The sequence below is a fragment of the Cydia splendana genome, unplaced genomic scaffold (assembly GCF_910591565.1).
Source record: "Cydia splendana unplaced genomic scaffold, ilCydSple1.2 scaffold_68_ctg1, whole genome shotgun sequence".
Taxonomy (NCBI): Eukaryota; Metazoa; Arthropoda; class Insecta; order Lepidoptera; family Tortricidae; genus Cydia; species Cydia splendana.
In genome coordinates, this window is record NW_026946898.1 from 760,476 (window position 1) to 772,992 (window position 12,517).

Consider the following 12,517-nt stretch of genomic DNA (forward strand, 5'->3'; position numbering starts at 1 on the left):
CAAACAAGCAGTATGTTTTGTAGCTTTATTCTTGAGCACACACATGCATAAGCGAAAGCACAGAGTAGATATTTACAGAAGGAGAAATGGTAAAGCGATAGGCACTTAAAACTATTAGGCGCGAGCAAAATGCAATGGAATGCGATTGCAGTGCAAATGCGCGGCGCAACGACATGCACTTCGCGTCAAAGCGGCTGATGGACTGACTCGCGTAGCCGCGAGAGAATGCGCGGGCGCAGAGCGGCCGGCGGAGAACCGGTATGGCCGTGACGTATGCAGTCGCTGCGCGCTAAACTATCTACTAATAACAAGGGATCTGTTTGTCCGCTTGAACATACAAAACATGTAACATTAACATTTGCTATTTGATTTTATTGTACATAGTTCATTGTTTATATTAATTCATTTGTTGCAATAACTTAAATCAATTTATATAAAAAGGTTAAATTCATGAAATACTAATTAACAATTAAAATTACTGTAAATAATTATTAACTGAATTAGAATATAAAATAAATTCATTGTATATAACATTAAATGATTCGGAATAAATAATTAATTGCATTGGAAATAAATAATAAAATTAATTTAATTTAATTGTAAAAAGATAAAATTGTAAAAACATAAAACTGTAAAATGTAAAAGTGTATGAACATAAAATCAATAATAAATACATAAAACATTCGGCATGACGCCCACACACTCGCGCGATTTGTGTCCGGGTTCCCCACAACGATAACAGAGGTTGCTCCGGTCGACCCCCTTGTCGCACTTGGCACCAACGTGGCCCGTCTCCAGACAACGGTAACACCTAAGGGGTTTAGCGTCCAAAAGTATTACGCGCGCCGAAATCCAACCTACTTTGAGCCGACCCGCATCCACAACTTTTGTGGCAGCAGCCACAGGGCAGCTCAACCAGAGCGACCCAGAGCCATTGTGGCTACGCGCAATCACACCGGACTTGACGGCCTCAACAGCGCAGTTCCCGAGCTTAGCCACGGCCGCTACGACTTCTTCAGCGATCGCTGAATCATCCAGTCCCGTGACACGGATGTCAGCACATTTCACGGGTCGTTGGATGTGGACCACATTAGGGTCGAGAACCTCCCGCAGTTTCTCAGCTAGAGCATCCGCCGCGATTTCCGCTTCTTTCGTGTCCGGAGGAAGCTCCAGCATTCGAGCTCCAGTAGCTACTGTTCGGAAGCGAACAGCGGAAATCCCGAGATCCTCCAGGTTTATGCGTTTCTTGGCTTCAGCCAAAACCGTCTCATATTTAGCTCCAGCTTCCACAGCTTCCGGCTTCAATGTGAGAGTGACTGCAGTGCGCGGAGGCCTGAGTTTTCTTTTATGTGCTGACTTAGGCGCGTGCGTTTTGGACGTTTTCGCAGCTGTTGGTTTCTTGACCGCCTTTTTGGCCTTCTTGCCCAACGCGTCTTTCCAGTTTTCACGCAGAGGTGCCGCAGCAGGCGTTGGTGTTTCCTGGGGTAGCTCTCTAGCTGTGGCCGCTTCGTTAGCAGCAAGAGTAGTTTTCTTGTGCCTTGGTTTCGGTTTGGCTCCCTGTTTACTGCCTGAAGAGGCAGGGGAAGCAACCGCCACCGTTCCCGCTATAGAATCAGGCTGGGTGCCTGTTGTGAGTTCAGTGCACGTGTCTTGTCCAGTCGGTCCGGAGTGGAGAGACGTAGCTCGCTCCGCACGCCGGTCGTGGGCCAAGGGTGGCCGCATAGTTTGGGCTGGCAGCAGCCTGCCCTCTAGCCCCAAGGCTCCTAGCCTCGCATCCAGCATCAGTCCTATCTGGGCCGTCATAGTTCGCATCATATTTTCTTCCATGCTAGAAACCTTTGCAGCACCCTTGCGGGAGGTACTGGCCGGCTGTGTATTTTCTTTTGGCTGAGACGGAACTGGGGACGTTCGCCTGAACTGGTCCCGAAAGTCCGCTCTCAGCTGGGTCATCTCTGATTTAAGCTCAGTCAACTGAGCTCGCAGGGCGTCGTTTTGTGCCTGCAGTCGCCTTGTTTCTTCCGTAGAAGTGCGCTCTAAAAGGCAATCGACTGTTTCTTTTATAGATGCGGTGGCGTCCTTTAATGCCTTCACGAAGGTGCCTTTTAGATGGCCGGAGTTTTTGGCAACATGTGATATTCCATCCAGGCTCTTGTGTACGCGCTGAGAGAGCGCAGCCGCACAAAGGTTATCCTGCGCACCGGGCAGAACGGACGAACTTAAGCCGCCAGTCTGGCTCCGAGTAGAAATTGGCACCCGTATACCAGCCACCTCCTCTTCTGCCCTTAACCTCATTTCCTCCCTTTTGGCGCGGTGTAAGTCTTCCTTGGCCATGGCAGGGTCAACGTAATGTCCGGTGGAGGGAGGCCGACCGCGACCTCGCTTTGATACGGACTGAGACCTCTTCTTGGTGGCTCAAGTTCAAGTTCAAGTTTCAAGTTTCTTTATTTGGCCAAGTAACAAAAGAACGTTACATCTAGCAAGTCAAATACAGGGCATTGCTAAAACTAATCATGCAATGTCTTAATAGGTAGATAAAATTATACAAATCAAAATTTATTATTAACATAGTAAATGATCAAATAGGTAAGGTCAATTTCATAGTGTAAATAAAGCATGCTTAGAATTATTTTATATAAGAAAGTCATTATTTTTCATTTTATCTGTAAATTCATTGATTGAGTAAAATGGGTTACATTGAAAGAAACGTTTAAGTTTACTTTTAAATTCTATATATGTTAAATTCGTTATTTGTAAAGGCAATAGGTTGTAAAGGGTAACTTTTAGGGAGATACCTTGCTTAAATGTTTTTATTAGCTTTGTCGTAGGAACGCACAGCTTATCCTTATTACGCGTGTTATATGTATGAATGTCCTTCCGTGATTTAAAATCATTTTTACTTCTATGGATTTCTAACAGGCTATTAAATATAAATAATGAAATTACTGTCATAATTCGACTTGTTATAAAGAATTCTCTGGCTGAAGTGCCTTTGCGTAAACTAAATATGGTTCTTATAGCTCGTTTTTGTGATATAAGAATTCTTTGTACTCCAACAGCATTGCCCCAAGTAGTTACGGCATAATTTAGATGAGCGTGAACAAGTGCGTAGTAAGCCGATATAAGTGTCTTACGATTTATTAAGGGCCTCAGTTTTAATAGTGCGTAATTTCCAGAAGCAATTTTATTACAAATTTTGTCAATGTGAAATGAGTGGTTTATTTTATTGTCAATGTGATATCCTAGAAATATTGTGTTAGTTACATTTGTTAATCCTATGTCACTAGTATTTATGCTGTCAATTTTATTTTTATTTTGGTATGTCAATATTGTAGTTTTGTTAGAGTTTAAAATAATTCCGTTAGCATTAAACCATTTTCCAAGCGTTATCATGATACTCTTAATTTTCTGTTCCAGATTAACTAGGTCTGTATCTTTTAAGCCCACATGTGTATCGTCTGCAAATAGGGTAACCATAGCGTAATTAGGTATGCACTCAGGTAGATCATTTACATAAATTAAGAATAAAATTGGGCCCAAGATAGACCCTTGCGGTACACCAACATTGACATTGATTTCACGCGAACATGTTCCATTAATGTATACTTTTTGACTTCTGTTATTAAGATAGCTTTTTATTAAATCTAGTTCTTGTTGTTTGAATCCATAGTACTCTAATTTATATAAGAGTACATCATGGCGGATACAGTCAAACGCTTTTGACAGATCGCAAAAAATACTAGAGCAGTTTTGCGATCTGTCCAAGGCTGTGAGCACGAAATCGATAACTTTGCGTAATACCATTCCTGTTGACTTCCCCTTCTGAAAGCCAAATTGGTTCGAATTAAACAAACTGTGACGTTCAAAATATTGAGTTATTTTGTTTTTGATTATAGACTCGAATATTTTAGATAAAGCTGGAAGTATGCAAACAGGCCTATAATTGTTAGGGTCTTCTATTTCCCCTTTTTTGTGAACTGGAATCACCTTCCCTATCTTGAGACATTGTGGAAAAACTCCCTGCGTTAAACAACTATTAACTGTAGTAAGTAGGATTTCTAGTAAGTAACTGTTTTCTAAAAATACCTTTTTGATAAAACAAGAATCTAAATTATAAATATCCTTGGAACGCTTGTCCTTCAATTTTTTTATTGTCTTTACTAATTCAACTCTGTCAATTGGAACAAATTTGATTTGTGTATTTGGACGTTCAACCTTACCTAAAAAGTCCATATATGTTTGTTTGTCGCAATTAAGATGCCCTGCCGTCTTTTCAGCTACAGAAGAAAAAAATACATTAAATGTGTTTGCAATTTCTTCATTATTTGTTATGCGTTTACCATCTACATTAGTTATCATTTCAATATGATTATGTGTTTTTTTATTTTGTTTTGTTTGCTCTTTAATAATTTTCCATGATTCTTTGACAGTATTCTTGGCTTTATATAACCTTTCTGATAAACTTATTTTTTTTGCTCTAATTAGTACTTTACGCAGAAGTTTTTTATAAGTTTTTATATGAGATTCTCTTTTAGCGCATGGTGTAAACTGTTGTAATATTTCTAGTTTCTCTAAGTTTTGTTTTGACGTTGATATGCCCTTTGTATGCCATTTTACATTATTAGAAGAGGGCTTTGACACTTTACGTTCCGGAAAAGCTATATTAAAATAGTGAGTTATTGCTTCTATAAGTAAATTCATTTTACAGTTTGAGTCAGGATTCAAAACAATTTGCTGTAAGAGATCACAATCACTAGTAATTAGATAATGAAAATATTCATAATTCGATTTGGACATATTTCTGACGAGTATGGTAGATTTTTCACACTTTCTATTCTTTGTTATCTCCATTGATATTTCTACAGTAATAACATTATGGTCCGATAGCTTCGTTTCTAAAACTTGAGCTTTGCAAAGCTTCTCGTCTAAATTAGTTATAAAATTGTCAATACAAGTTGCACTTTGCCCTTTAATTCTAGTTGGTTCACTAATAAGGTATTTACAGTTATGGTTCATTAAAATGTCTTTAAATTGCTTAATTCTACTGTCAGACTTTAAGATATTGAGATTGAAATCGCCAGCCATGACCATCTTCTTTCCTTCGCGCGTGATTTTATTAAATATAGTTTTTATAGTGTCTTTAAAAATAGGAAAGTCATGCTCGGGGCGGTACACACAGATTATGACAATGTTTGGCGACTTCAATTCTACGGCTGCTACTTCGCAGCTCATTTCAAATGCAAGCTTTACAATATCCTTTCTTTCTTTTATTTTAACATGTTCCTTTACGTAAATAGCCACACCACCGTGCTTAAATAGTTTTCTATTGAAGTAAGATGCTAAAACGTAGTCTTCAATTTTCATACTGTCTACCTGACTATCATTGGCCCACGTTTCAGTAAGGCAGAGTACATCACATTTACATTCTTTAGTTAATAATTCTAGTTGTAGGTATTTATTTCTAATGCATTGAATATTACTATGAACTAATATTAAGTTTTGTCTTTGGTTTGACAGCTGCTTGTAAAATAATTATTGCTTTGTGTTTCATTTTTATGAGAACAATTTATGAACTGCAACAAAGATGATCCATTAAATTTGGTAGAGTTAACATTTACTGTGTTTACAATTAGTTCCTGAAGAACATTGCGTGTATGTTTATAACAAGAATTCAGGTCCAGAAACCTTACTCCTTCATTTGTATTAGCAAATAGTGCTATGTTACGATTTATTTTATGAATTATTACATCATTAATTCCATCATACAATATGCTACTAATTATTACATTAAATTTCCTCTCCGGAGAGCCCAGTAGTTTAATCAACAATTTAGTGTAATTATTTTGGGTTTGTTCCCCTTGTACAAATTTACTTAGAATAAAAACTATTGTATCGTTTTTGGAAAAGTCCTTAGAATACGTTGTAAAATTTTCCAAGATGTGTTCAGGGCTTGCATTCGGTTTGCAAATATTCGTGACCGAGAGTGAAGAGTTCCTCTTAATGACTCGCTGTGCCAGTCCCACGCCCATATGATCGGAGAAAATTAAGACTGATCTCTTCCTAGTTCGACTTTCTCTTTCCCCCTCGCTACAGCTGCGCTTCTCTAACACTGCTTTTTGTATCCCTCCATCTATCGCTGAGTTCGGCTTAACACTATCTGGTTCCTCACTTTTCCGTATACACTCCTTTTCACTATCTTTTACAGATGATTCTAATTGTAATTTCCTCATGTTGTGATCTCTTGTAAATTTATGTACTTGAAGTCTTTTATTTTTATTTTTTAATGATTTAATCACTTTATTTTGACGTTTTATTTTTCTTTGCAATTTTTGATTTAACTTGGGCTTGTTTTTGTACTTAATTTTTTTATTTCTGATGATGTTTTCGTCATTTTCTACTTCTGCACACTGAGAGTTTTCTACTGTCCCTGTAGTTTCTTCGCTAAAGTCTAGTCTAACTTTACATGTTTCTAGTTTATCATATTTAGACGTACTTCCATCCGTGCCATTGTTCCTAAGACATTCTTTTCTAGGTCCACTTAATATATTTTCACACATATTTTTATACATTATCATTTTTTTGTGCATGTCGGTCAAATCTGTTTTTAATATCTTATTTTCCACATTTAAATTTATTATTTCTTGATGCGCACTTTCTAGTTCCATTCGAATTTTTTGTATCTTAAGGTCGCATTGAGTCTGTAAATCATAATCCTCCGTGTTATTGATGTCTGGTAAACTTTGAAAGATTTGTAGACTGTCTGATTCGTTTTTTATTGTATCCGGACTGCTATTATGCTCTAAGCTTTTTACAGATTGCTTCGAACTTGAATCACAGTCATCTAATTGCGCTTGTTTTTGTAGTCTCAGCTTTCGCCTCGTCATCATTGCAGGTGTACCTTTAGTGTTATTAGAATCCATTATTTTTATTTACAATGATTAATATTTCAAGTCTCCTCAAACGCACTTATTGGCGTTTCCGAACGCAACGATTACGATTGACACTGACAGCTGACGCACCATACGTCATTACGTCAAACTCATGTTGTTGTGACATTGAGTCGGTGTAAGATGTTTAATTACCGCTGTTTTTTTCACTATTTTTGAGAACTTTTGGCTGTTATTTTAAATGTTTCTATGTGTGCGTTTTGTGTCGGTGCCTATCCATATTTTGTAACAATGATTTCAAGTGAAATACTTCTCACCCAGTGCTTCTGTGATCTTCTTGTTGCTCCAAGAAAGGTTATCTCAGTCTCCTTCCAGGTTTGGTCACAGTAATAACGTTTTTAACCACTTTTTGAGTATAATTTATGAGAGAACTTCTGCCGACATGTTTACCTTATGACCTCACACACACACTCTTGCTCCATCTGAGTCTGACCCTGAGCTGAGACCACGTTTCCGCCAGAACCGTCTCTCGTTGTCACTGAATGAGTGACAGCTCATTGCTGAGTCTGATTCAGCCCGATCGTCTCTTATCCTGTCATCAAAAGCTGACCCGGATCGCACAGGTATTATGCTCCCAGTATCAGGTTCGTCGACATTCGCCTCTTTTTCGCTCACACTTGCTCCTGTCTCTTTTTTCTTTGTGGTCGCATAACCCGATCCCGTGCAGCTGCTCTTCGGAGCTGGAGAGTCACAGCGGGTTAAAGATATGCGGATGTCTGGGAGTGATCTCCGGCTCCTCAGTCGACTCCGTAACCCTGCACTCGTTGAGGGCTCCGTAATTTCACCCTCCGAGGGAATCACCGTCGTTGGCAACCCCGCCACGGCTTCTGTAGATTCCTTTGGGGTCAATTCGCGGACAGAACGACCCTTTTCGTCTCGCGACGGCGAACCGCCACCCCTCAGCCTTAGTGTACCCAAATTATTATTTGAGCACTCTCCCGCGTTCACGCAAAGTTCATTGGAGTGCGAGAGTGCGACATCGGGTCGCAGTCCTTCACCTCCCGTTCGACAAAATCCTGATTCCATAATGCATCAGAGTCCGTTTTCATTGAGCCATGGTTGTGTTCACGAAGACCGGCACCCTGCCGGCCTACGAGGCGATTGTTGCCCACCCCTGCATACGAAGGGCAGCCGCCCACCGAAGTGAGCGGACGGGCTTCCTCCTTTCGGAGACCCGCCAGGGGACTATTTTCGCAATCGACCTTCATGTTTTCTAATGCGATGACTCCACATCGTTGTCTCTTTTTTTTCGGGGGTGAGCTCCCCCGCACGCTAGGCACTGGACTCCCCCCAGCCATGCATCCCATCGGCACGATCCGCTCACCTTGGGATTGGGGATTTATTATAGTGGTTTTCTCCACGCAGCGCTACTCTCAATGAGCAGCGCCCCCGGCTCGCTCAGTGCGGGTTACGGGTTGCCCGACGGGGGGCCGAAACCCACCCAGCAGCCACATGACTGTGACTGCCAGACCCGCCGCGCCGCAAGCCTTGAAGGCTTGCCATCCCACGCCGCCAAGCGGCCGCTGGCCCTAAACCGGGCCCCGTCAACAAGCCGTGCAAATGCACCACCTCCAAAACAGCTGCATCCCCTGACACCTCAGATTAGCTGAGGCATCCCGGGAGCAGCCAACCACAACAACACGGCACTAAAGCCAACGCAGGAGCAGACTCGACTGCCTAACCACTCTGTGACTGGTAGTTCGCAGAGGGAGAATAGCAAGCGCGCAACTGAGCGGCTATCCTCCCCCTCCCAGGGTGCACCACAAGGAGGTCTACCAATCCCGCACCCCCGCAGTTCTCACCTAACCTAACCTACTTTTCTAGTAGCAGTTGGCTTCTGTGAAGGTCGCAGTTCTAACCTAACCTAACCCATTTTTCTAGTAGGAGTTGGTTTATGTGAAGGTCGCAGTTCTAATCTAACCTAACCCACTTTTCTAGTAGCAGTCGGTTTCTGTAAAGGTCGCAGTTCTAACCTAACCTAACCTACTTTTCTGGTAGCAGTTGGTTTCTGTGAAGGTCGCAGTTCTAACCTAACCTAACCCATTTTTCTAGTAGGAGTTGGTTTCTGTGAAGGTCGCAGTTCTAACCTAACTTAACCCACTTTTCTAGTAGCAGTTGGTTTCCGTAAAGATCGCAGTTCTAACTTAAGCCACTTTTCTAGTAGCAGTTGGTTTCTGTGAAGGTCGCAGTTCTAACATAACCTAACCCACTTTTCTAGTAGCAGTTGGTTTCTGTGAAGGTGGCAGTCGCAGTTCTAACCTCACCTAACTCACTTATCTAGTAGAAGTTGGTTTCTGTAAAGATCGCAGTTCTAACCTAACCCACTTTTCTAGTAGCAGTTGGTTTCTGTGAAGGTTGCAGTTCTAACCTAACCTAACCCACTTCGCTAGTAGCAGTTGGTTTCTGTAAAGATCGCAGTTCTAACCTCACCTACTTTTCTAGTAGCAGTTGGCTTCTGTGAAGGTCGCAGTTCTAACCTAACCTAACCCACTTTTTAGTAGCAGTTGGTTTCTGTAAAGGACGCAATTCTAACCTAACCTAACCCACTTTTCTGGTAGCAGTTGGTTTCTGTGAAGGTCGCAGTTCTAACCTAACCTAACCCATTTTTCTAGTAGGAGTTGGTTTCTGTGAAGGTCGCAGTTCTAACCTAACTTATCCTACTTTTCTAGTAGCAGTTGGTTTCCGTAAAGGTCGCAGTTCTAACCTAAGCCACTTTTCTAGTAGCAGTTGGCTTCTGTGAAGGTTGCAGTTCTATCCTAACCTACTTTTCTAGTAGCAGTTGGTTTCTGTAAACCGGCGATAACACCTATGGAACTTAAGAAAGCTTTAATCCAAATGAAAAATAACAAAGCTACGGGACCGGATGAAATCCCGTCAGAAGTCTGGAAGCACTTAGGCGAAGAAGGCATGCTCTGGTTATCTGAAATGCTTAACAAACTTATACAAGGTCAACCAATACCTGAAAGCTGGAGAAACAGTCTTCTTATACCATTTTACAAAGGGAAGGGAGATGTGAGAGATTGTGGTAACTACCGCGCTATCAAGCTTATGTCCCACTCCCTAAAAATCTGGGAAAGAGTTGTGAGTAACAGATTAAACCAACTAATATCATTAACTCCAAATCAATGTGGCTTTGTAGCTGAAAAAGGAACATCGGATGCTATACAAACTATACGCATACTACTAGAGAAGACAAAAGCCAACAAAAAGAACTTACACATGATTTTCATTGATTTGGAAAAAGCCTTCGACCATATCCCTCGTGACCTTATCTGGGAAGCACTGAGAAGTCAGCTGGTGCCGGAAAGCTACATCTCGCTAATAAAAGATATGTACACAGATGTGAAGACGCAAGTCGTGAGCCCAGCAGGTAGAAGTGATAGTTTCTCCATAACAACCGGTGTCCACCAGGGCTCTACACTCAGCCCGTTACTTTTCAATGTATCAATGGACTACCTCACGAAAAGTTGCCAAAAACCCGTACCTTGGAACATCCTATACGCGGACGATGTTGCACTCATCTCAGAGGATATAGACGACCTCCAACACACATTTAACACCTGGATAGATGCACTTGAAAAAAATGGGCTCAAGATTAGTAGAAAGAAAACTGAGCATATGTCGTGTGTGTTTGATGGCACTTCCGACGCCAGCAACTTTGAGATCTACATCGGCGCAACAAAAATCCCTACTGTGTGCCAATTCAAATACTTAGGATCCATTATCAGCAACGATGGCAATATCGATAAAGATGTCACACATAGAACCACAGTAGGTTGGCAAAAATGGAGAGAACTGACTGGCGTAATATGCGATAAGAAAATGCCAATAAAAGTAAAAGGGAAAATCTATAAAAGTGCAATAAGACCCGCTCTCTTATACGGCTCGGAATGCTGGGCAACATGTAAACAACAAATAAATAAAATGCATGTTACAGAAACGCGCATGTTACGTTGGTCGGGAGAAGTCACACTGTTGGATAAAATCCGTAACGACTTTATTAGAGGGAGTTTCAAAGTCGCACCAATATATGATAAACTTAAATAAAATCGTCTCCGGTGCGGACGGGCAAAGTAAATGGGAAAAGGTCAAGGAGGAAGAAGAAGTTGGTTTCGGTAAAAATGTCCAAATGATTTAAATGCATTTTTTTTTGCAGATCAATTTTAAAAACGGCTGACCATTTAATTACACTCCGTTTGAAAATCACGAATTTAATTATTCCGAGTTTACAAAAGATCGAATTTCTGAATTCCGAATTATTTTATTTCCGATCGGTCAATGATTTTTAGGAATAGACAAATTCGGAAAAAAAATCGGATTTTTTAAAAATTGGAACGTTAAGCTTTCGTTCATATGACAATCGGATTTTAAGTATTCGGAAATAGCGCAGTCGTGATTTTCTTCTTTCGCGGTTTTCAAAGTCGTGATTTCGATATTTCGGACGTATAAAAAATCGTGATTATGAAAATCGAGGTTATGAAAGTCGGAAAAACATATTTCGGAATATTTGGGTGTTCCCCCATAATATACCAGATCTCCTACTAGCTAATAAGAAAAATTTGCATGGTTCTTCAAGTAAAATGTACGTCCACCAAAATCATCCTGTTAGGTTTAAGATATCGGGTAGATGAGATTTTCACGCCAGCCGGTTGCACCCGGCAACAGCCTTGTCAGTCGGAATATAGCTATACGATAAACGGCCGTGTCTCATTTCTTGGCACCCTTTTCCCTCCAAAATAACAGTGGCGACGACTTAACGGACTTTACGCGTGTGTTGGTTTTATTCGGTGTTATTATTAATCATGGCTAAAATGTCAGTTGGATTTTTGAGTGTGTTCAATCACGAAGAACAGGAGTGGTTATTATATAAGGGCCGCCTTGAACAATGGTTTATAGCAAATGACATTAGTGAGGACACGGACAAATCGGGCGCAAAACGTCGGGCTATTTTATTAAGTAGCTTAGCAGAGCCGACGTACCGACTCGTAAAAAATCTCGCGCTCCCTGCCGAGGTGGGATCGCTCGAGTTAGCAAAGTTAACGGGACTTCTCGACGGCCATTTTAAAACTGGAAAGTGCGGGTTCGCGGAACGTTTCAAATTTTATAGTGCCGTGCAATCATCGGGCGAGTCGTTAGCGGATTGGGCGGCGCGAGTTCGTGGTTTATCATTGCATTGCAATTTCGTGGCGGCGAGTTTAGAAGACACGCTGCGAGATCGGTTCGTGCTGGGCATGACTGGAGGCCCGGAGCGGGACCGGCTATTCAGAGAACCTCTGGAAGACTTCACACTAGCGAAGGCACTGCAGTTAGCGGAGAGCATCCGCTGCGCGAGAGAAGGTGCGCAGCAGGCGAAGGTGCGCGACGCAGCGGACGTGCACAAGGTGACAGCGCGGGCGGCCGGGCCGCAGCAGCAAGCCTACGCGACTCGGCAGAACGGGGTTCCGCAGGCGAGCACCACGCGGGATCAAAAGGGTTCTGTACAGTGTTCAGTGTGCGGATACTTTAACCATGAGGGCAAGAAGTGTAGATTTAGAAATGCGTCGTGCAAGTTGTGCGGTGTTAAAGGGCATTTA

The 12,517-nt window shown here is 41.6% G+C and overlaps 1 protein-coding gene across 1 annotated transcript; it reads right to left on the reverse strand.

Annotated features, from left to right (window-relative positions):
- Positions 1–660: 660 nt before the first annotated feature.
- On the reverse strand, positions 661–2,331 carry LOC134805832 (uncharacterized). Its single transcript, XM_063779039.1, has one exon. It carries the CDS (start codon positions 2,329–2,331, stop codon positions 661–663), a length of 1,671 nt encoding a protein of 556 aa, XP_063635109.1.
- Between the last annotated feature and the right edge of the window lie 10,186 nt (positions 2,332–12,517).

Coding starts and splice junctions, on each gene's coding strand:
- LOC134805832 (XM_063779039.1), bottom strand. CDS start 2,331: ATGGCCAAGGAAGACTTACACCGCGCCAAAAGGGAGGAAATGAGGTTA.